The 21,363-nt window shown below is 40.2% G+C and overlaps 1 protein-coding gene across 1 annotated transcript; it reads left to right on the forward strand.

Moving 5' to 3' along the window:
* The first annotated feature begins 1 nt into the window (after window position 1).
* Window positions 2-20,234, forward strand: ZNF546 (zinc finger protein 546). The gene is given in 8 exon segments (XM_054249888.2): window positions 2-93; window positions 762-818; window positions 2,761-2,853; window positions 7,943-7,971; window positions 7,974-8,029; window positions 9,936-10,062; window positions 11,118-11,213; window positions 15,973-20,234. Coding segments are annotated over 6 exon segments (2,436 nt in total). The 5' UTR covers window positions 2-93; window positions 762-818; window positions 2,761-2,839; the 3' UTR covers window positions 18,087-20,234.
* The last annotated feature ends 1,129 nt before the right edge of the window (window positions 20,235-21,363 follow it).

The raw sequence follows: 21,363 nt of genomic DNA on the forward strand, positions 1-21,363 counted from the left end.
TAGTGTTGCCTGGACCCCGAAGGCAGTTTCCGTTGCTTTACTAACGGTTCAGCCGCCTGGGTGCGTTCTTCACAGACAAGAAGTCGGAGCTAGGTGAGGAGGAACGGGACTCCTAGGAGTAGGATTGGGGATGAAACTGCCGCCCAAAATGAGGCGCTCTAGGGCCCAGACCTGACGTGCCGTGCCCGGAGCAAGCCTCAGGCCTGTGTGAGCGTGGGGAGCGGAGAAGGGGGATTGTGTGACAAAGTGTCTGTATGTGTGCCGCGCGCGCGACGGAGTGCCTGTCAGGACCGGGTTGGGCAGGTGTGGGTGCGGATGTGAGGCTGAGACAGGTGCCTGGCTTTCTGGTGTGTGTCACTGACCCTCTGCCCGCCTCACGGCCCCGGGTGTCTGCACAGCGCAGTGTCCCCAAGGGGGAAGTCACATACTGAGCTCTGGGGTGAAGGTTCTCAGCAAGAAGGTACAGACCTGGGTTGGCAATTGGACTTTTGAGTTAGAAGTGCCCCTGGGAGACAGGATGGAAGGGTGTCCTTTGAAGGCGCTGTGTGGACAGCTGCTTTTTTCAGAACCACCGCATTCGCATACCCTGCTGTGAGTTCAGAGACAGATTCCAGCTTCACTCACACAGCTGTCAGGTGCGTCAGGGCGGCGCAGATGTGGCGCTAGAGGGAGATATTCTGGGTCGGTCTGTGATCTAAAAAAGGGCTGCTAAAAAAAAATCATGATTTTTTTCTTCCCCCCATCCTGCCATTCACCAAAAGAATGATCCTGAAAAGAAGGGAGCAATTGTTGTAGCAGGTCTAAAAGTTCAGATCCAGGTAAGTTCATGTTTCCTCTTTGTTCATAAAATGCAAATCACACGTTCCAAATCACACATTCTCATCTTCACACAGCCTTGCCTGCACCCGGTCACACAGCATGGTACGACAGTATGTCAAACACAGCCACAATCTACCCTAGAGCCTGTCTCCTCATTGCTCATAGTCACAGAAATCACATCCCTTGGTACTTTCTGTGGCTTTCATTTGCATTTGTCCCTTTGAAAAAATTCATTGATTCAATATAAAAAAGGCACATAAATTGCAACTCTCTGGTCAAAATCTTTATTTTATTTATTTATTTATTTTGAGGGAGAGTTTCGCTCTTGTTACCCAGGCTGGAGTGCAATGGCGCGATCTCGGCTCACCACAACCTCCGCCTCCTGGGTTCAAGCAATTCTCCTGCCTCAGCCTCCCAAGTAGCTGGGACTACAGGCACGCGCCACCATGCCCAGCTAATTTTTTGTATTTTTAGTAGAGACGTGGTTTCACCATGTTGACCAGGATGGTCTCAATTTCTTGACCTCGTGATCCACCCGCCTCGGCCTCCCAAAGTGCTGGGATTACAGGCATGAGCCACCGCGCCCGGCTCTGGTCCAAATCTTTAAATAAATATTTAAATAAACACATAAGATGTTTTTGTTTTTAGGACATGGAAACCTTGCTTTACTTTTCCTTTTTTCTTTTGAGATGGAGTCTTGCTCTGTCACCCAGGCTGGAGTGCGGTGAGGCGATCTGCCAACCTCCGCCTACTGGATTCAAGCAATTCTCTTGCCTCAGCCTCCTGAGTAGCTGGGACTACAGGCATGCGCCACCACACCCAGCTAATTGTTTTGTGTGTTTTTAGTAGAGACAAAGTTTTGCCATGTTGGCTAGGATAGTCTCTATCTCTTGACCTTGTGATCCACCCGCCTCAGCCTCCCAAGGTGTTGGCATTACAGACGTGAGCCACCATGCCCGGCCTGCTCTGCTTTTCCCGAATTGTCCAGTGACCTATCCCAGACCTTCCTTTCCAGTGAACAATGGACCATGCAGGTGGATTCTACACGGGCCTCTGAATGAACTTCTTGTTTTTCACATCATTACTCTACACTCACTTTCCATAATGTTAGATAAATGCATACGTTGGAGTCTAAAGTTTAAACTTTGTTTTATTGAGATTAATGTTTAGGTAGGATCATATCATTCATCTTCTCCAATCTTCTCCAAAGACCTCGGTTTTAAAGTATGACAGGAATAGAGATGACCTGACTGGTATCCATAAGCAAGTGATAATGGTCATCTGTTTTTAATGCTTTTAGGAGTGGGAATGTGATTGGAAGTCCAAGCATAGAAATCTGTGTGAACATGAACAGGGATTTTTTCCAAGAAATCCATGAGTTGAGATTTATGTTTATACAGAGTTAGTTGTAAGAATAAAAAGTACATCTGAGGAAAAAAAAGTACACATGAGAAAGTAATAGTCATAGTGATGAAGAATAATAGGCAACTTTTTTTTCCCCCAAGACGGAGTCTTGCTCTGTTGCCTAGACTGGAGTGCAATGGCGTGAACTTGGCTCACTGCAGCCTCTGCCTCCTGGGTCCAAATGATTCTACTGCCTCAGCCTCCCAAGTAGCAGGGATTACAGGCACCCGCCACCATGCCTGGCTAATTTTTGTATTTTTAGTAGAGACAGGGTTTCACTATATTGGTCAGGCTGGTCTCGAACTCCTGACCTCTGGTGATCCACTTGCCTTGACCTTCCAAAGTCTTGGGATTACAGGCGTGAGCCACCACATCCAACTGCAAGTTTTAAATTTTATATGAATCTCACTAATTTAGGATTTAAAGACATTTGACAAGGGATTATATGTGAATTGACATTTCAATTGATTATTTGCTGGAGAAGTGGAGGAGAACCAAACACTCTTTTGTCTGCTTTGCACAAATTTTCTTCTTCAGGCTACAGGTGCCATTCACCTGGCTTGTGTATTCAAAGAAAAATCTTAATAGTGAAAAGGTCTTGTTGAATTGAAGAAGAATGTTCAAGAACTGGTAGGCATTTATTTATAATGGTCACACTGTTTTCTTTCTGTTTCCATACATGTCAAGCCAATTTGGTTCTGATATATTAAAATATTTTATTTTATAATTGGACATAGATTTATTGTATACTTCTGATTATAGAATTAATGCTCAGTTTTTATAAATTATTCAATTACTCAGTTATATTACATAAGGGACTTAGAAAGAAGAAAGTTAAAATAGCTCCAGCATCACTATTATTACTTTGGGAAACTATATTTTAGCAAGATTTTTCAGTACACTTGTGTGTGTGTGTGTCATGTGTGTGCGTGCACGTGCACACACCTGCACATGCATTTTTCTTCCTGCAGAATAGAAATTGCACTAACTGATCTTCCAAAGGACACAAAGACTCTCCCCTTCCTAGTTAGAAAAAGTGATTCTCCCTAACCATAGCTTTTTTTTTTTTTTTTTGAGATGAAGTTTTGCTCTTTCATCCAGGCTGGAGTGCCGTGGTGCGATCTTGGCTCACTGCAGCCCGCACCTTCTGGTTCAAGCGATTCTCCTGCCTCAGCCTCCCGAGTTGCTGGGATTATAGGCACATGCTACCATACCTGGCTGATTTTTGTATTTTTAGTAAAGATGGGGTTTCACCATGTTGGCCAGGCTGGTCTTGAATTCTGACTTTGTGGTCTGCCTGCCTTGGCCTCCTAAAGTGCTGGGATTACAGGCATCAGCCACCTCGTCTGGCCATCTTTCTTATATCTCTGTGCAGTAGGGAGAAGCGGGAAACACCAATTAACCCTGCTAAGTTTGATTAACCTTTGAGATATTTACAACTTTTAGGGTTATATAAATCAATTAAGGATAATTAATATTATACAATTTATCAAACAAGACAGTTCCTCAGGATTATACTTTTTTTTAGATTTTTAAGGTTGCTTTTACAGGACATAGCAACACTCTTATCTTGGCTAGGTTTTTTTCAGTATTCCATTATGCAAATAACATTTTATAGGACAGATTTATAACAGTAAAAAACAGAATAAGATAGTAACAGCTATAAATATTCATATAAATGTTTACATATAGAAGAGGAGAACAAGATTGAACCTCATATTAAAGTTATCTATGTAATGCCTTTTTACAGCAGTCCCCAACGTTTTTGGCACCAGGGACTGGTTTTATAGAGGACAGTTTTTTCACAGATAGGGAGAGGGAGATGGTTTCAGGATGATTCAACCACATTACGTTTATTGTGCCCTTTATTCTTATTATTACATTGTAACATATAATTAAATCATTATACAACTCACCATAATGTGGAATCAGTGGGAGCCCTGAGCTTGTTTTCCTGCAACTATATGGTCCCATATAGGGGTGATGGGAGACAATGACAGATCATCAGGCATTAGATTCTCATAAGGAGAATGCAACCTAGATCCCCCACATGTTCAGTTCATAATGCTGCAGCTGATCTGACAGGAAGCAGAGATCAAGATTCCCTCACATGTTCAGTTCATAATGCTGCAGCTGATCTGACAGGAGGCAGAGATCAAGTGGTTAATGTGAGCAATGGGGAGTAGCAGTAAATACAGATGAAGCTTCCCTTGCTGGCCTGCTGCTCACCTTCTGCTGTGTAACCCAGTTCCTAACAGGCTAGGGTCCAGTATCAGTCAGTGACCCAGGGGGTTGGAGACCCCTACCTTAATTAGATCCTTTTAGCTAGTTTTATGTTGAAGAATGATGTCTCCTCTTTGGTAGTTGTAAGAACGAGAGGAGATTTTTCTGTTTTGTTTTGTTTTTGAGACAGAGTCTCACTCTATTGCCCAGGCTGGAGTGCAGTGGTACAATCTCAGCTCGCTGCAACCTCTGCCTCCTGGGTTCAAGCGATTGTCCTGCCTCCCCAGTAGCAGGGATCACAGGTGCATGTCACCACCCCTGGCTAATTTTTGTGTTTTTAGTAGAGACGGTGTTTTACCATGTTGGCCAGGCTGGTCTCAAACTTCTGACCTCAGGTGATCCACCCATCTCAGCCTCCTAAAGGCCTGGTATTACAGGCGTGAGTCACCACACCAAGCCAAGAGATTTATTGATTATTTTTCTTGGAGTCTGTTTTACTAATGTTGTTAACTTAAAATAATTGCATCTTCATGGCTCAGCTCTAAAATACTTGAAATATCATTATTAAAAAATGGGCATGAGACTCAAACTTTACTTGAAATAAGTGAAATAATATAAAATGATTTTATTTAATAGCAATGGAATAAAGGACATAATGTCCTCTATTTTAATAATACTGGCTAATTGTTATTAAGTAATTTTGTATTATTAAGTGGGATATATGTATTATCTCAATCTTCATGACAACCCTATGAGATAGGTGCTGTTCTTGTCCCTAATTTACCAACACACTAACTGAAACGTATGTAGCTGTCAGACTAAGATTCACATTCTGAAAATCTGACAACAGAGTCTGGGTTTTTAATGACAATATTATAACCCTCCCCATAATGGCACATGCTCCTTTAATTTGCCAGTATCAATCAGTAACTCATCATTGATGTCTTTCTCCAAAAATAAATAGGGACCAATATAATTAGTAAGGCCTTGGTGTGCCATCATAACAGATCATAGTTTATTTAATCTGTTGACTACTGTAGCTATTAATATTTTTAATATTTGATTATTTTAATCTGTTATATGATTAATATGTATATGTCTTAATATGCTTTAATAGCCACTTCCAAGAAAAAATACCTAAAAATGGAATTTTAGTCAAATATCAGACATAAGGACTCATAGTAGACTGAATCTTGTGTTAGTAATTAGAGAAGTACAAGAACTGAAAACACATAGGTGCTACCCTACAGCAGAGAGTATGAAATCAGAATAGACTGAATAAGTATAAGGTAGAAGATAACAAAAAACAGTAAAAAAATTCAGGTTACAGGCCTTAGGAGTTCATAGGAAGGAGACGTTCAGTGCTGTCCAATAGAACTTTCCATGTTGATGAATATGTTCTGTGTTCTCCAGTATGGTAGCTGTTTGCCACGTGTAGCTAATGAGCACCTGAAATATGGCTAAGTTGACTGAGAAACTGAACTTTTGTGTGTGTGTGTGTGACAGAGTTCACCAAGGCTGGAGTGCAGTGGCGAGATCTCAGCTCACTGCAGCCTCTGCCTCCCAGGTTTGAGCGATTCTGCCTCAGCTTCCTGAGTAGCTGGGACCATAGGCCTCTGCCACCATGCCCAGCAAATTTTTGCATTTTTAGCAGCCTGTCGCCCAGGCTGGAGTGCAGTGGTGCGATCTCAGCTCACTGCAACCTCTGCCTCCCAGGATCAAGCAATTCTCCTGCCTTAGCCTCCTAAGTAGCTGGGATTACAGGCATGTACCATCATGCCCGGCTAATTTTTTTGTATTTTTAGTAAAGACAGGGATTCACCATGTTATCCAGGCTGGTTTCAAACTCCTAACCTCAAATGATCTGCCCGCCTAGGCCTCCCAAAGTGCTAGGATTACAGGTGTGAGCCACCGCTCCTGGCCTAACCTGCATATATCGTATAATACAAATTTACAGTCATTTGGTTTGCTTAGGGCCCCAGAAGTAGGCTCTACTTCTGGGTTGGATGGTAAAAGTCCCTCACATCCTTCTACCTACCATGTTTTAAGGTCCTACAAATCTTTAGCATTTACACAGTATATATTTCCCTGTGATGTTGCTCATCTGGCATATCATTAGTCTTTTAAATCTGCCATTCTAATAACTGTCAACTGGTACTTCCTTGATTAGGATCTCAATTGTATTGAAATTTGATAACTTCTGTGGATGATATGTTGCTATTTTTAGTGAATTACCCATGCTTAAATTTCATTTGAAAAAATTCTGGGCTTCAGAGGAAAAGCTAGAGTTGAGAGAGCAAGACCCTGTCTCCAGAAAAAAAAAAGAGAGAGAGAGAGAATTGGCTTTATATTTAGAGAAACATGGATTCAAACTACAGCTCCGCATCTTTCTGTGAATTTGGGCAAGGTACTTTACTTTGAGCCTTCATTACCTCTTCTGTTGAAAGGAGATAAATGTGGCCAGGTGCAGTGGCTTACACCTATAATCCCAGCACTTTGGGAGGCCGAGGCGGGTGGATCACTAGGTCAAGAGATCGAGACCATCCTGGTCAACATGGTGAAACCCCGTCTCTACTAAAAATACAAAACTTAGCTGGGCATGGTGGTGCGTGCCTGTAGTCCCAGCTACTCGGGAGGCTGAGGTAGGAGAATCGCTTGAACCTAGGAGGCGGAGGTTGCGGTGAGCCAAGATCACACCATTGCACTCCAGCCTGGGTAATAAGAGCGAAACTCTGTCTCAAAAAAAACAAAAAAAAAAAAAAAAAGAAAGGAGATAAATGCATTGCATGGTTAAATGTTAATATGATAAAGGACCCATCATGCAGAAGATCCTAAAAATAGCTATTTTTGTTGTTGTCACCTGGCAGCCGTGAGCATGAATTCACACTACTCCAGCCTTGATATTTAGATATTGGGGTGGTCAGTGACTTCATGCAGGAAAGCAGTATAGCTGTTCCTGGTTGGAAAATCAGTTAGGAAATTGGTTGGGAACAGAGGATTCTGGGGGCTGTGGTTCTAGCTGGGAAGGGCTCCACTGGGCAAATGTAGTTTTGCAGTGTGAAGGGCTGCCCACTGTTTTCTGCCTTCCTGTCTGTGGAGTCCAGGAATATAGCCAAGCCGTGAATGATATTTGGATTTGGATGGGTGGCCCCTTCTCAGCCCTAAGGTGGGCATGGATGGAAGAGGATCTGCTCAAGGCAGGACCTAACAATTCAGTTTCAGCTACTCATCAGCAGCATCAGAAGTTGAAGTAAGCCAGAGACCCTTCTGCTGGAGCTCCTGATCTGGCTTTGTGCAGGAGGCCTCTACTCTGTATCTACACTTGCACAAGTGGTTTCTCATAGCATAGGGAGGGTTTGGCTTTCTTCTCCTGTTTATATGTGCAGAATGGTGGGATTGGAAGTAGAAATTATGCAAAAACAGGATCTTATTAACTTCAGTCATTTTAGGACTTCAGAGACACATCTGGCCTCAGAGTCACTTGTTCTTCCCCTAGCCCCAGCTTCTCTGGATTCTGTGCTTCTCCGTGGAGGAAGCCCAAGGAGAACTGACAAGTTCTTGTGGTGCTAAAACCATGGCCCATGTAAGTTTATGTTTTTCTTCCTTGAAATATTGTGTTTTTAAATTCATTGATCATTGAAGTCTAGTTATTTTGAGACATCCTTCCTAAGACAACCCTGTTGTGGAATCTGCTCTCTAGTTACTCTGATCACAGTGAAGGATAGTGCCACGTAGTCTAGTGTCTTTCTCATTTGCTCCTATCTTTTCTTAGCAATGCTCACCTATCGCCCATTTATCTATGTGCCCAGTCTTCTCTCAGGAACATTGGTGGAGCAGTGAAATATGAAGTCCCTCAAGGAAATATTTGAGTTTCTCTCAAGTCATTGTCCTTTTTTTTTTTTTTTGAAACAGAGCCTCACTCTGTTATCCAGGCTGGAGTGTAGTGGTACCATCTCAGCTTACTGCAACCTCCGCCTCCCAGGTTTAAGTGATTCTCCTGCCTCAGTCTCCTGAGTAGCTGGGATTACAGGTGTCCACCTGTAGCCCACCATGCCTGGCTAATTTTTGTATTTTTAGTATAGACAGGGTGTCACTATGTTGGCCAGGCTGGTCTCAAACTCCTGATCTCACATTATCTGCCCTCCTCAGCCTCCCAAAGTGCTGGGATTACAGGTGTGAGCCACCATGCCAGCCAGGAGTCATGGTTGTATGGCACACAGGTAGTGGTTCCATTAGAGTGCCCAGACCTGAATTTTGTGGGTTGATGGATGGGATTTAGTGTTCAGTGTTTTGTCTTCTGCAGTGACTCAAACATTGTCTTCCATGTCAGCCTCAGAGGCAGAGGTGAGATCTCAGGCATTAAGCAGCTGAGAGGACTAGGTTGGAGTATAATTGGGGCCTGCATATTGTATTTTCAGGGATCTAACCAGGGGAATCTCCAAGGATGAATAAGAAAACAAAAGTCAATTTTGTGGTTGAGGCGGTTATACTGGTCTCCAGTGACATCAGTGTCATTGTGGATCCGTCAGCATCCTCTGGCTTAGGAACGAGGTAAGTGTTCCTGAAGTATGGCCGGAGTGGCAGGTAGGAAGATCCTCCAATCCCTATTGATGGCTGGACATAGGCTCTGATCCTCAACGATGGTGGAAATAGGATTGGGAAAAACCTTAAACACTTTGGCCACCCTAAATAAATGCCTAAGAATAAAAGAAGAATTAGTCTGCAGAATCCGCAAGTTGGATGATATTATTAGCCAGCCAATAAATATACTAACTGAAGACTTTGCTTTGAGGTTATTTTGCATCATGATAAACCTGAGTTCCAGTGAAATTACATAATGTCAGTCAACTCCTGTTTTCTAAGAGAGATTTTAGAGCACTTTTTGGTAAAAGAATTCTTTTTTTTTTTTTTGAGACAGAGTTTTACTGTTCTTACCCAGACTGGAGTGCAATGGCACGATCTTGGCTCACGGCAACCTCCGCCTTTTGGGTTCAAGCAATTCTGCCTCAGCCTCCCGATTAGCTGGGACTACAGGCACGCACCACCATGCCCAGCTAATTTTTGTATTTTTAGTAGAGATGGGGTTGACCAGGATGGTCTTGATCTCTTGACCTCGTGATCCACCCGCCTCGGTCTCCCAAAGTGCTGGGATTATAGGCGTGAGCCACCGCGCCCGGCCTGGTAAAAGAATTCTTTTTTGAAAAATTTTTTGAAGGGAAGAGAGGATTATGGAACTTGCATTATTCAGAACTTAAAATGCAGCCACATAGTGGGCAGTGTGCTTATTTATGCTATTTCACTTAATTTGCATCAACAGTAGTCTTTAAAAGCATATAAACACTTTATTTCAGAAATATGAATTTCCTTATTCTTTTATCCATGTTGCAGGCTTGAGCCCCAGTGTATTTGCTTACTATGCTGCTTCTTTCCTGCAAAACAGTTTTCCACCTTGAAAATACATTTAAAAATTTTTTAATATGTCATCTCAGGTATCCTTGGCATTCAGGGATGTGTCCATAGACCTCTCCCAAGAGGAGTGGGAGTGCCTGGACCCTGCGCAGAGGGACTTGTACAAGGATGTGATGTTCGAGAACTACAGCAACCTGGTCTCACTGGGTAAGGTATCTGCTGAAATAGTTTACAACCTGTTTTCTGGAGTATCCACTTTCTCCACTGTCAAATTTTAGAACTCTGTTTTAAGAGGCCAACTGACTCCCCCTATTTCTAAAGACATAGTTTGAGCAGTGTTGAGGTGGAAATGGGCACCTGTGTTAAGCATCTTCATCTTTCCATCCCTCAGTGGCATTCACTCCTCCCTCTGACTCTTCCTGTTATTGCTTGCTTTTCTAAATGATTTCCAGAGAGACCAGATTTCATATAACGCATAAACTCAGAATTCCTATAGTTGCTCTGTGTTAATATCTGGCCCTCCTACAAGACAACAGCTACTCTCAGAATTCTCTCTTTTTTTTTTTTTTTTTTTAACTATCAAAAGAAGCTCCGTGGATTATATAATGGTGGATTGAGTTAACAATAGTCATGTAAAATTCAAGCCAATACACCCCATCCTAGAGGAGACATACTCCCCTTAACCTGCTGTGTGGTTGAAAGTTAAAGGCTGTGAATTTACATTTTCTGTTGAAGGAATATCTGAGGAAGAACCTGGAAATGTTTTGGGAAACTTAGTATATTTCTCCTAGGAAAATAGTAACAACAACAAAATAATACTATATACTAGGCATGTTTTTATGCATTTGCATATATTAATTCATTTAACTCTCACAACAGCCTATGAAGTTGGTAATACCAGCCCCATTTTGCATTTGATCAAAGTGAACACACAGAGGGTAAGTAACTTTCAAGGTCACACAGCTGGTAGGTGGCCATAGGGTTCCAGAGGTTAATGCTCACAACCCCTCTGTATACTGCCTTTAGCAGCAAAGCAGACCTTTCCCCTCTCTTTCCTTGTCTCTTTAGTCCTGTAACTGTGAGTACATGTTAACATGAATGTTCCTAGCCTTTTTCTTCTTTGCTGTGATATCAAGTACCATTTTCACCTGCAGTTTACTACAAATGTGACCAAGTCTGAATTGTCAATTCAAGGTTATGGTTGTTTGGGGTTTGTTTTTATTTTTTTCTACAACATGTGTCATTTTTTTTGTCATGAGCAGGATATACCATTCCTAAGCCAGATGTGATTACTTTATTGGAGCAAGAGAAAGAGCCCTGGATAGTAATGAGGGAAGGGACAAGGAGTTGGTGCACAGGTGAGTGACAGCAAATCAGGCAGGAGGGTGCTATCACAAGTTATGACCCATGAGGTCAGGGAGGAGGCACAGCACTGAGCTGTTTGGACAGCATTCTTCCAAGGCCCGAGGGCTGTGGAGAAAGGACTAATACCTGGGAAGCATTCAGATTCTCTCAACATGAACTACTAAAGGAACTTTAGCCAGTTTGCTAAACTTCTTGTTTCTCTTCTCTCATGTTTCTCTCCCTTTTCAAAGTGGGGCTGCTTGCTTTCTTCCCCATTGATGATCATTTTACCTGTGTTTCAGGTCTCCTTTTACATTTAGATTTATATTCATTTCTCCATTGTCCAAATTTTATTCAACAAATATTTTCCATTTACCTAACCTAAGCCAGGCACTGTGCTAGAGTCTAGGCACTACTGATAGACACTCCTGTTGTCATGGAGATACTGATATTCTAGTAAGGGAAACATATTGTAAATAAGTAAACAGATAATAATCAGGTTTTGATATGTGTTGTGAAGAAAATGAAGTAGAATAAGGAGATAAGTGTTAGGGAGTTAGTAGGGCTAATTTATAGAGAAGATCAGGAAACACCATTTTAAGGTGATGATCTTTGAACTAGAGACATAAAATAAGGTCTCAGGCCATGTGAATATTGAGGAACAGCATTACAAGCAGAAAAAGCTGCAAATGCAAAGGTTCTAAGATAAATCAGCATCTATGTTTATTCCCAAAACAGATTATGCCAGCTGATGTGAACATTCTTGTACAATTGTTTTGTGTTCAGGTGTTTTCATTTCTCTTAGTTTTCATTTTTCTTGGGAATATATGGAAGTGGAATTTTTGGGTTATAGGACAAGTGTATTAATCATATATATTGAGGTAGAATTTATATAATACAAAATGCACTCATTTTAAGTGTCAATTTTTATAACATTTTAAAACAATTTCATTGACATATAATTGGCATACAATAAATTGCACACATTTAAAGTATAAAATTTGCTAAGTTGCCATGTATATTGTGAAACCATTACACAATCAAAATAAAAAACATATCCATCACCTCAGAAAGAAATCCCTCCCTCATGTCCTTCTCTACCCATTGCCCAAGTAAGCACTGATCATCTGTCTGTCACTATAACTTAGTTTTCATTTTCTAGAATTTTGTATAATGGAATTATATGGTGATTTTTTTTCTTTCTTTTTAAAAATATGGTGATTTTTTTTCAATTTAGCTTCATTCACTCACCAAAATTATTTTGAGATTCATCCATGTTGCTCTATGTATTAGTAGTTCATTTCATTGTTGAGTAGTATTCCACTGTATAAATGTACCACAATTTACTTATCCATTTACCTATAGGGATAGACATTGAATTATTTCCAATGTTTGGCTATTAGAGATAAAACTACTGGAAACATTCATATAAAGTTCTTTGTACAGACATATGCTTTTATTTATCTTGGGTAAATATCTGGGGTAGAATGGGTAGATCATATGAAAGATATATGTTTATTTTTTTAAGACACTGCCACACTGTTTTTGAAAGTGGTTATATCAGCCAAGAGCAGTGGCTCATGCCTGTAATCACAGCACATTGGGAGGCCAAGGCAGGTAGATCACTTGAGGTCAGGAGTTCAAGACAAGCGTGGCCAACAGGGTGAAACTTCATCTTTACTAAAAATACAAAAATTAGCGAGACATAGTGTCAGGTATCTGTAATCCCAGCTACTTGGGAGGCTGAGGCAGGAGAATCACTTGAACCCTGGATGCAGAATTTGCAGTGAGCCAAGATTGTGCCACTGCATTCCAGCAGCCTGGGTGACAGAGCAAGACTCTGTCTGAAGAAAAAAAGAAAGAAAAAGAAAGAAAGTGGTTGTATCCTTTTACTTTCACAGCAGAAGTTTATGAAATTCCAGTTCTTACACATTCTTGTCATCACAATAGGTGAGTAGTGGTATCACATTGTGGTTTTAATTTTCATTTTCCTAATGCCTAATAATCCTGAGCAACTTTTTATTCTTATCATCTCTATATCTTCTTTGCTGAAGTGTCCGTTAGTCGTCTGCCTGTTTTCTTTTTTCATTTTTTTTTTGAGATGGAGTCTTGCTCTGTTGCCCAGGCTAGAGTGCAGTGGTGTAACTTCAGCTTACTGTAACCTCAGCCTCCTGAGTACAAGCGATTCTCTCACCTTAGCCTCCTGAGTAGCTGGGACCACAGGCATGTGCCACCATACCTGGCTAATTTTTGTATTTTTGATAGAGACAGGGTTTCACCACATTGGCTAGGCTAGTCTCAAACTCCTGACCTCAGATCCACCAGCCTCAGCCACTCAAAGTGCTGGGATTACAGGCATGAGCCACTGCACCCAGCCTTCTACCTATTTTCTAATTGAGTTGTTTGTTTGCTAATTATTAGGTTTTGATAGTCCCTTATGTATTCTGGATGTAAGTCCTTTATCAAATGTATGATTTGTAAATATCTTCTCCCATTATTGGCTTGTATTTTCATTCCCTTAACAGTGTCTTCTGAATAGCATAAGCTCTTAATTTGATTAAGTTCAGTGTATCACGTTTTTCTCTTATGGACTGTCCTTTCAGATCATATTTAAGAAATCTTTGCCAAATACAAAAAGTACCAAGTTTTGTTTTCTTCTAGAAATTTTTTTTTGGGGATGGAGTCTCGCTGTGTCACCCAGGCTGGAGAGCACTGATGCAATCTCGGCTCACTGCAACCTCCACCTGCTGGGTTCAAATGATTCTTCTGCCTCAGCCTCCCGAGTACCTGGAACTACAGGTGTGTACCACCATACCCAGCTAATTTTTGTATTTTTAGTAGAGATGGGGTTTCACCATATTGGCCAGGCTGGTCTCAAACTCCTGAACCTCATGGTCCACCCACCTTGGCTTCCCAAAGTGCTGGGATTACAGGCATGAGCCACTATGCCCAGCCTTTCTAGAAATTTTAATTTTAGATTTTTACATTTGTGTATTTACTGTACAAACTCTTCCAGAAACTTTAAGATAAGGGAATACTTTCAAACTCATTCTTCAAGTCCAGCATTACCCTGACACAGAAACCAGACAAAGGCATTATAAGAAAAGGAATCTGTAAGTCAATTGTTTTTTACAAAAACAAATGCAAAAATTCTAGACAAAGTTATAGCCATTTGAATCTAACAGTTTATGAAAAGAATAGCAGTTACTGGCCAGTCTTGGCATTCCTTGGCTTGCAGATGCATCACTTTAGTCTCTGCTTCCATCTTCATGGCACCTTCTCTTGATCTCCCTATGCCTTGCTCTTTTAAGTACACCTGTTAGTGGATTTAGGGCCCACGCTTTTTCCAAATTAGGTCCCATTCATAGGCACTGGGAGTTAGGAACATGTCTTTTCTGGGGACCACAATTCAACTTACTACATCTGAGAATAAAGGCTTTTATTTTTCTTCTTTCTGAAGCTTGTGTTCTTCTCCTTGCCTTACTCTACTAGCCAGGACCTGCAGTGTACTTATTGACTAGCAGTGAGTTTAAGCATCTGTGAATGAGCAATGATAAAACACAACTGATGTTCACCAAATAAAATCTCTCAGTATTTGAGTTGGGATAGAGACAAAGAAAAGGAACAGTGGCCACACACAGGGCAACCGTAAACAGTTTTGGAGATACCTAATGTTCAAGGTAACAATAGATAATGGGAAAATGATGAAATACAAAAATGACTTTTTCATTTATACTTTTGACTGAGCAATCTTGGATATACCTTTCTTCCCTTTCATAAGGGAAGTGATCTAGGAAAGAGCATCTTTAATTGCTATACTAGGATGAGATTGGAATCAGGGAGATATATTCATAACTATGTTGTATTTTGGGGAAATTAAGTTATTATACCTAGCTGCCTTCTCGATGAGTTGTTTGTAATATTTACAGAGGTTATTTGCAGAGGTCTTACAAATAAGAAAGGGCTTTTTATCAATGGTAATATGTTTGGATTTTATTCGAGGGGGAATGAGAAACTTTAAAGGGAAACGAATTGGGTACAGATTTTCAAAATGATCTGCATCAAAGCCATTTGATGAGAAAGATTTAAAATGCACATATCCAGGACTTGCTCCTATGGATTTTGATTTTGTCTGGTTTGGTGCCTGAAGAACAGTATATGTAAGAAACCCCCCAAATTCATCCTAAATAGGAGGATCACTGATTTACCCTATTCTCCTATTCATCTATTTTACCCTTCTTAAAAGTCACATCATTTTCTAAGGTATTTTGCCTTTTAAATTTCATTACAATAATTAAGAGTTCTCTAAGCCAGGAGCCAGCAAACTATAGCCCATGGGCCACATAGCTCACTGCCTGTTTTTGCATGGCTTTTAAGTTACAACTGGCTTTTACATTTTTTAATGGTTGAAAAAAATCAAGAAAATTTTGTGTCAGGTAAACCTTTTTTGAAATTCAAATTTTAGTGTTCATAAGTCAAGTGTTGTTATAACACAGCCACACTTATTATCATCTGTGGCTACCTTTGTACTGTAATAGCAAAGCTAAGAAATTGTGACAGAGACCATATGCCTCCCAAGGCCTAACACCTTCACTGTCTGGTCTTTTACAGAAAAAGTTTGTTGACTCCTGCTCTACACCATTTATTTCTAATGTGTGTTATTTCTGTTTATCTTTTATTTCTTTATCTTTATGGTACAACCCCTATCCCTGCCCTAACACAGAAAACTAACATTATAGCATTTGTTTGCCGTTTTTTGTTTTTTTTTTACAGATTTGGAGTACAAGTGTATCACTAAGAATTTACTTCCAGAAAAGAATGTTTGCAAAATATATTTATCTCAATTGCAGACAGGGGAAAAAAGTAAAAACACCATCCATGAGGACACCATGAGAAATGGTTTGCAGTACAAACATGAATTTGAGAGACAAGAGGGACATCAGATGGAATGCATTAGTCAAATGATAATCCAAAAACAAATATCTCATCCTCTGTATCCGAAAATTCATGCTAGAGAGAAACCATATGAATGTAAGGAATGTAGGAAGGCCTTTAGACAACAGTCATACCTTATTCAACATCTGAGAATTCACACTGGTGAGAGACCCTATAAATGCATGGAATGTGGAAAGGCTTTTTGTCGAGTGGGAGACCTTAGAGTACATCAGACAATCCATGCTGGGGAGAAACCCTATGAATGTAAAGAATGTGGGAAGGCCTTTAGACTTCATTACCACCTTACTGAACATCAGAGGATACATTCTGGTTTGAAACCCTATGAGTGTAAGGAATGTGGAAAGGCCTTTAGTCGGGTTAGAGATCTCAGAGTACATCAGACAATTCATGCTGGGGAGAGACCTTATGAATGTAAAGAATGTGGGAAGGCCTTTAGACTTCATTATCAGCTAACTGAACATCAAAGAATTCACACCGGTGAGAGGCCTTATGAATGTAAGGTTTGTGGGAAGACCTTTAGGGTACAACGACATATTAGTCAACATCAGAAAATTCATACTGGTGTCAAACCCTATAAATGTAATGAATGTGGGAAAGCCTTTAGTCATGGCTCGTACCTTGTTCAACATCAGAAAATTCATACTGGTGATAAACCCTATGAATGTAAAGAATGTGGTAAGTCCTTTAGTTTTCATGCAGAACTTGCTCGACATCATAGAATTCATACTGGTGAGAAACCCTATGAATGTAAAGAATGTGGAAAAGCCTTTCGTCTTCAAACAGAACTTACTCGGCATCATAGAACTCATACTGGTGAAAAACCCTATGAATGTAAGGAATGTGGGAAGGCCTTTATTTGTGGCTATCAACTTACTTTACATCTGAGAACTCACACTGGTGAGATTCCTTATGAATGTAAGGAATGTAGGAAAACCTTCAGTAGTCACTATCATCTTACTCAACACTACAGAATTCATACCGGTGAGAAACCCTACATATGTAATGAATGTGGAAAAGCCTTTCGTCTTCAGGCGGAACTTACCCGACATCACAGAATTCATACATGTGAGAAACCCTATAAATGTAAGGAATGTGGGAAGGCTTTTATTCATAGCAATCAATTTATTTCACACCAGCAAATTCACACCAGCGAGAGCACCTTTGTATGTAAAGAATGTGGGAAGATTTTTGGTCGTCGCTATAATCTTACTCAACATTATAAAATTCATACTGGTGAGAAACCCTATATATGTAATGAATGTGGGAAAGCCTTTCGATTTCAAACAGAACTTACTCAGCATCACAGAATTCATACTGGTGAAAAACCCTATAAATGTATGGAATGTGGGAAGGCCTTTATTCGTAGCACTCATCTCACGCAACATCACAGAATTCATACTGGCGAGAAACCCTACAAATGTAAGGAATGTGGGAAGATGTTTAGTCGTCACTATCATCTTACTCAACATCACAGAGGCCATACTGGTGAGAAGCCCTACATATGTAATGAATGTGGGAATGCTTTTATTTGCAGTTATCAACTTACATTACATCAAAGAATTCACACTGGTGAGATACCATATGAGTGTAAGGAATGTGGAAAGACCTTTAGTCGCCGGTATCATCTTACTCAACATCTTAGACTTCATACTGGTGAGAAACCTTACAGCTGTAAAGAATGTGGGAATGCCTTTCGTCTTCAAGCAGAACTTACTCGACATCACATAGTTCACACGGGTGAGAAACCCTATAAATGTAAAGAATGTGGGAAGGCTTTCAGTGTTAATTCTGAACTTACTCGACATCACAGAATTCATACTGGTGAAAAACCCTATAAATGTAAAGAATGTGGAAAAGCCTTTATTCGTAGTGATCAACTTACTTTACATCAGAGAAATCATATTAGTAAGGAAGCCCAATGCATAATGTAAAGAGAATACGATGGCCTTAAAATGCCCCTTACAACAGCAGAGAATTTATAAGAAATTTTCTGTTTGCTAGGGAACGTGGGAATCCCTTTTACTTCATGCTCACAATTTATTAGAAATGGTTTAATATGTTGATTTAAAGAGTTGAGAAGCTATAGCATCACTCAGTCCCTGTTAGAATTTAGAAGATTGTTACTGATGCACTGCATCCCAAACCATCAAGAACTTTTTCCCCTGCAAACTGTTCTTGAACAGTGCTTCTCTAAAATGCAATAATAATGGGCCAGGTGAAGCGGCTCACACCTGTAATCCCAGCACTTTGGAAGGACAGGAGTTTGAAACCAGCCTGGGCAACATAGTGAGACCCTGCCTCTACAAAAAAAAACTTTTTTTAATTAGCCAGGTGTAGTGGCACACACCTGTAGTCTTTGCTACTCAGGAGGCTGAGGCAGAAGGATCAGTTGAGCCAAGGAGTTTGAGGCTTTAGTGAGCCATGATTGTGCCACTGCACTTCAGCTTGGTGACAGAGTGAGATCCTGTCTCTAAATAAACAAATGTGGGCCAGGCACAGTGGCTCATACCTGTAATCCCAGCACTTTGGGAGGCCCAAGTGGGTAGATGAGGTCAGGAGTTAAAGACCAGCCTGGACAACACGGTGAAACTCAGTCTCTACTAAAATAAACAAATTATCTGGGCGTGGTGGCAGGTGCCTATAATTGCAACTATTCGAGAGGCTGAGGCAGGAGAATTGCTTGAACCTAGGTGGCAGAGGGTGCAGTGAGCCAAATAAATAAATAGCAATAATATTAGATTGCCAGAAAAATGAAAAGAAAAAAGCAGACATACAAAATAAAAGCTCCAGTTTTTTATTATGGTGTTTAACCAAGTTAACTCTGTCAGATTGCTATGAACATTTCCAAATACTTGCTTCAATATGTATAACTTTTGCAGAAACCAGAAGCAAACAATTTGTGGACCAGTGCCAACACATGGACCACATTTTATATAGCATTGTAAGAGAAAATGATTCTGTTAATTTGATGAACATGGGAGAGACCAGCCTTGGCATATCTTTATGATATATATATAAATAATTCTCGTAATTCCACCTCTGCCTATATGGTGTTTGGCAAAACATGTCCCTGTGCCTTGGTTTTTAAAATGATGATAATAGTACCACCTAATAGTATTTTTGTGAAGATGAAATGTGAATAAAAGATAAAAACCTTTAAAAGAGTATTTGGCACACAGCATTTGATCAATCAATATTGCTTTATTTTTTTCATTAGTGATACACTTAGTACATTCAAGTGAAGGCCCTGTGGGTGTAAGGAATTTGTAAAAAACATCCATTACCTCTCATGACTTATTTAGATTGGGATAATTAACTGGGGATAAAATTCAGTGAAATAGAGTAAACTTCCATTTCTAAAATGAGAACTCATCTCTGAAAATTAATGTGAGAAAGAAATCTCTAGATTTGATGGGTGTGAAGATTATGAGAGTAAAGGTTTTGAAGACTCAAAGAATCGCTGTAATGCTTTTTCTTTTTATAATCCAAAAAGCAAGTATGTTAGTCTGCTTTTTCTGCCCACAGTTAATGATAAATCAGAAACTAAAGCCACTATCCATTTGGAAAAATTAAAAGAATAATGAACACTGGTATTTTCTATCTAGATTAAGCAATTGTTAATATCTTGTCATATTTGGTTTGCTTTTACATAATATTTACATATTTTTTCTATAGTATTTGAGTATAAATTGTAGATACTATAACACATAATATCTAAGAGTAAAGGCTGCCTCCAACTGAATTGCTGTATAACAATTGTCCAACCTGTCTGTGGCCCAGAGCAGCTTTGAATGCAGTCCAACACAAATTTGTAAGCTTTCTGAAAACATGGAGATTTGTTTGCAATTTTTTTTAGCTCATCAGCCATTGCTAGTGTATTTTATGTGTGGCCCAAGACAATTCTTCCATTTTAGCCCAGGGAAGGCAAAAGATTTTATGTTTTTCTACTTAAATTTATTGATGTATTGATTTGTACTTATGACTTTCTTAAATTTTAAACATTTCTTGTGATATACTGTGATTTTTGTCATACTGCTAGTCCATTTGGTGGTATTTTAATTAGAAATTTTCCATCTATAGTCATATGAGGCAGTGTGGTTTTTTTAAAAATATATTTTATTGCATTTTAGGTTTTGGGGTACATGTGAAAAACATGTAAGATTGTTGCATAGGTACATACATGGCAGTGTGGTTTGCTGCCTTCCTCCCCATCACCTATTTCTGGCATTTCTCCCCATGTTATACTTGCCCAGCTCCCCACCTTCCACTGTCCCTCCCCTAGTTCCCCCTGACAGACCCCAGTGTGTGATGGTCCCCTCCCTGTGTCCATGTGTTCTTGTTGTTCAACACCGCCTATGAGTAAGAACATGTGGTGTTTGATTTTCTGTTCTTGTGTCAGTTTGCTGAGAATGATGGTTTCCAGGGTCATCCATGTCCCTACAAAGGACATGAACTCATCTTTTTTATGGCTGCATAGTATTCCATGGTGTATATGTGTCACATTTTCCTTGTCCAGTCTATCTTCGATGGGCATTTGGGTTGGTTCCAAGTCTTTGCTATTGTAAACAGTGCTTCAATGAACATTTGTGTGAATGTGTCCTGATAATAGAATGATTTATAATCCTTTGGATATATACCCAGTAATGGGATTGCTGGGTCAAATGGAATTTCTATTTCTAGGTCCTTGAGGAATCACCACACTGTCTTCCACAATGGTTGAACTAATTTACACTCCCACCAACGGTGTAAAACTGTTCCTATTTCTCTACATCCTCTCCAGCATCTGCTGTCTCCAGATTTTTTAATGATCGCCATTCTAACTGGCATGAGATGGTATCTCAGTGTAGTTTTGACTTGCATTTCTCTAATGACCAGTGATGATGAGCATTTTTTCATATGTTGGCCTCATATATGTCTTCTTTTTTTTTTTCTGAGATGGAGTTTTGCTTGTTACCCAGGCTGGAGTGCAATGGCGCAATCTCGGCTCACTGCAACCTCCATCTCCTGGGTTCAAGCAATTCTCTTGCCTTACCTCCTGAGTAGCTGGGACTACAGGTGCATGCCACCATGCCCAGTTAATTTTTTTATTTTTAGTAGAGATGGGGTTTCACCATGTTGGCCAGGATGGTCTCGGTCTCTTGACCTCATGATCCACCCACCTTGGCCTTCCAAAGTGCTGGGATTATAGGCGTGAGCCACTGCACCTGG

Source organism: Callithrix jacchus, chromosome 22, assembly GCF_049354715.1.
Source record: "Callithrix jacchus isolate 240 chromosome 22, calJac240_pri, whole genome shotgun sequence".
NCBI classification, from domain to species: Eukaryota; Metazoa; Chordata; class Mammalia; order Primates; family Cebidae; genus Callithrix; species Callithrix jacchus.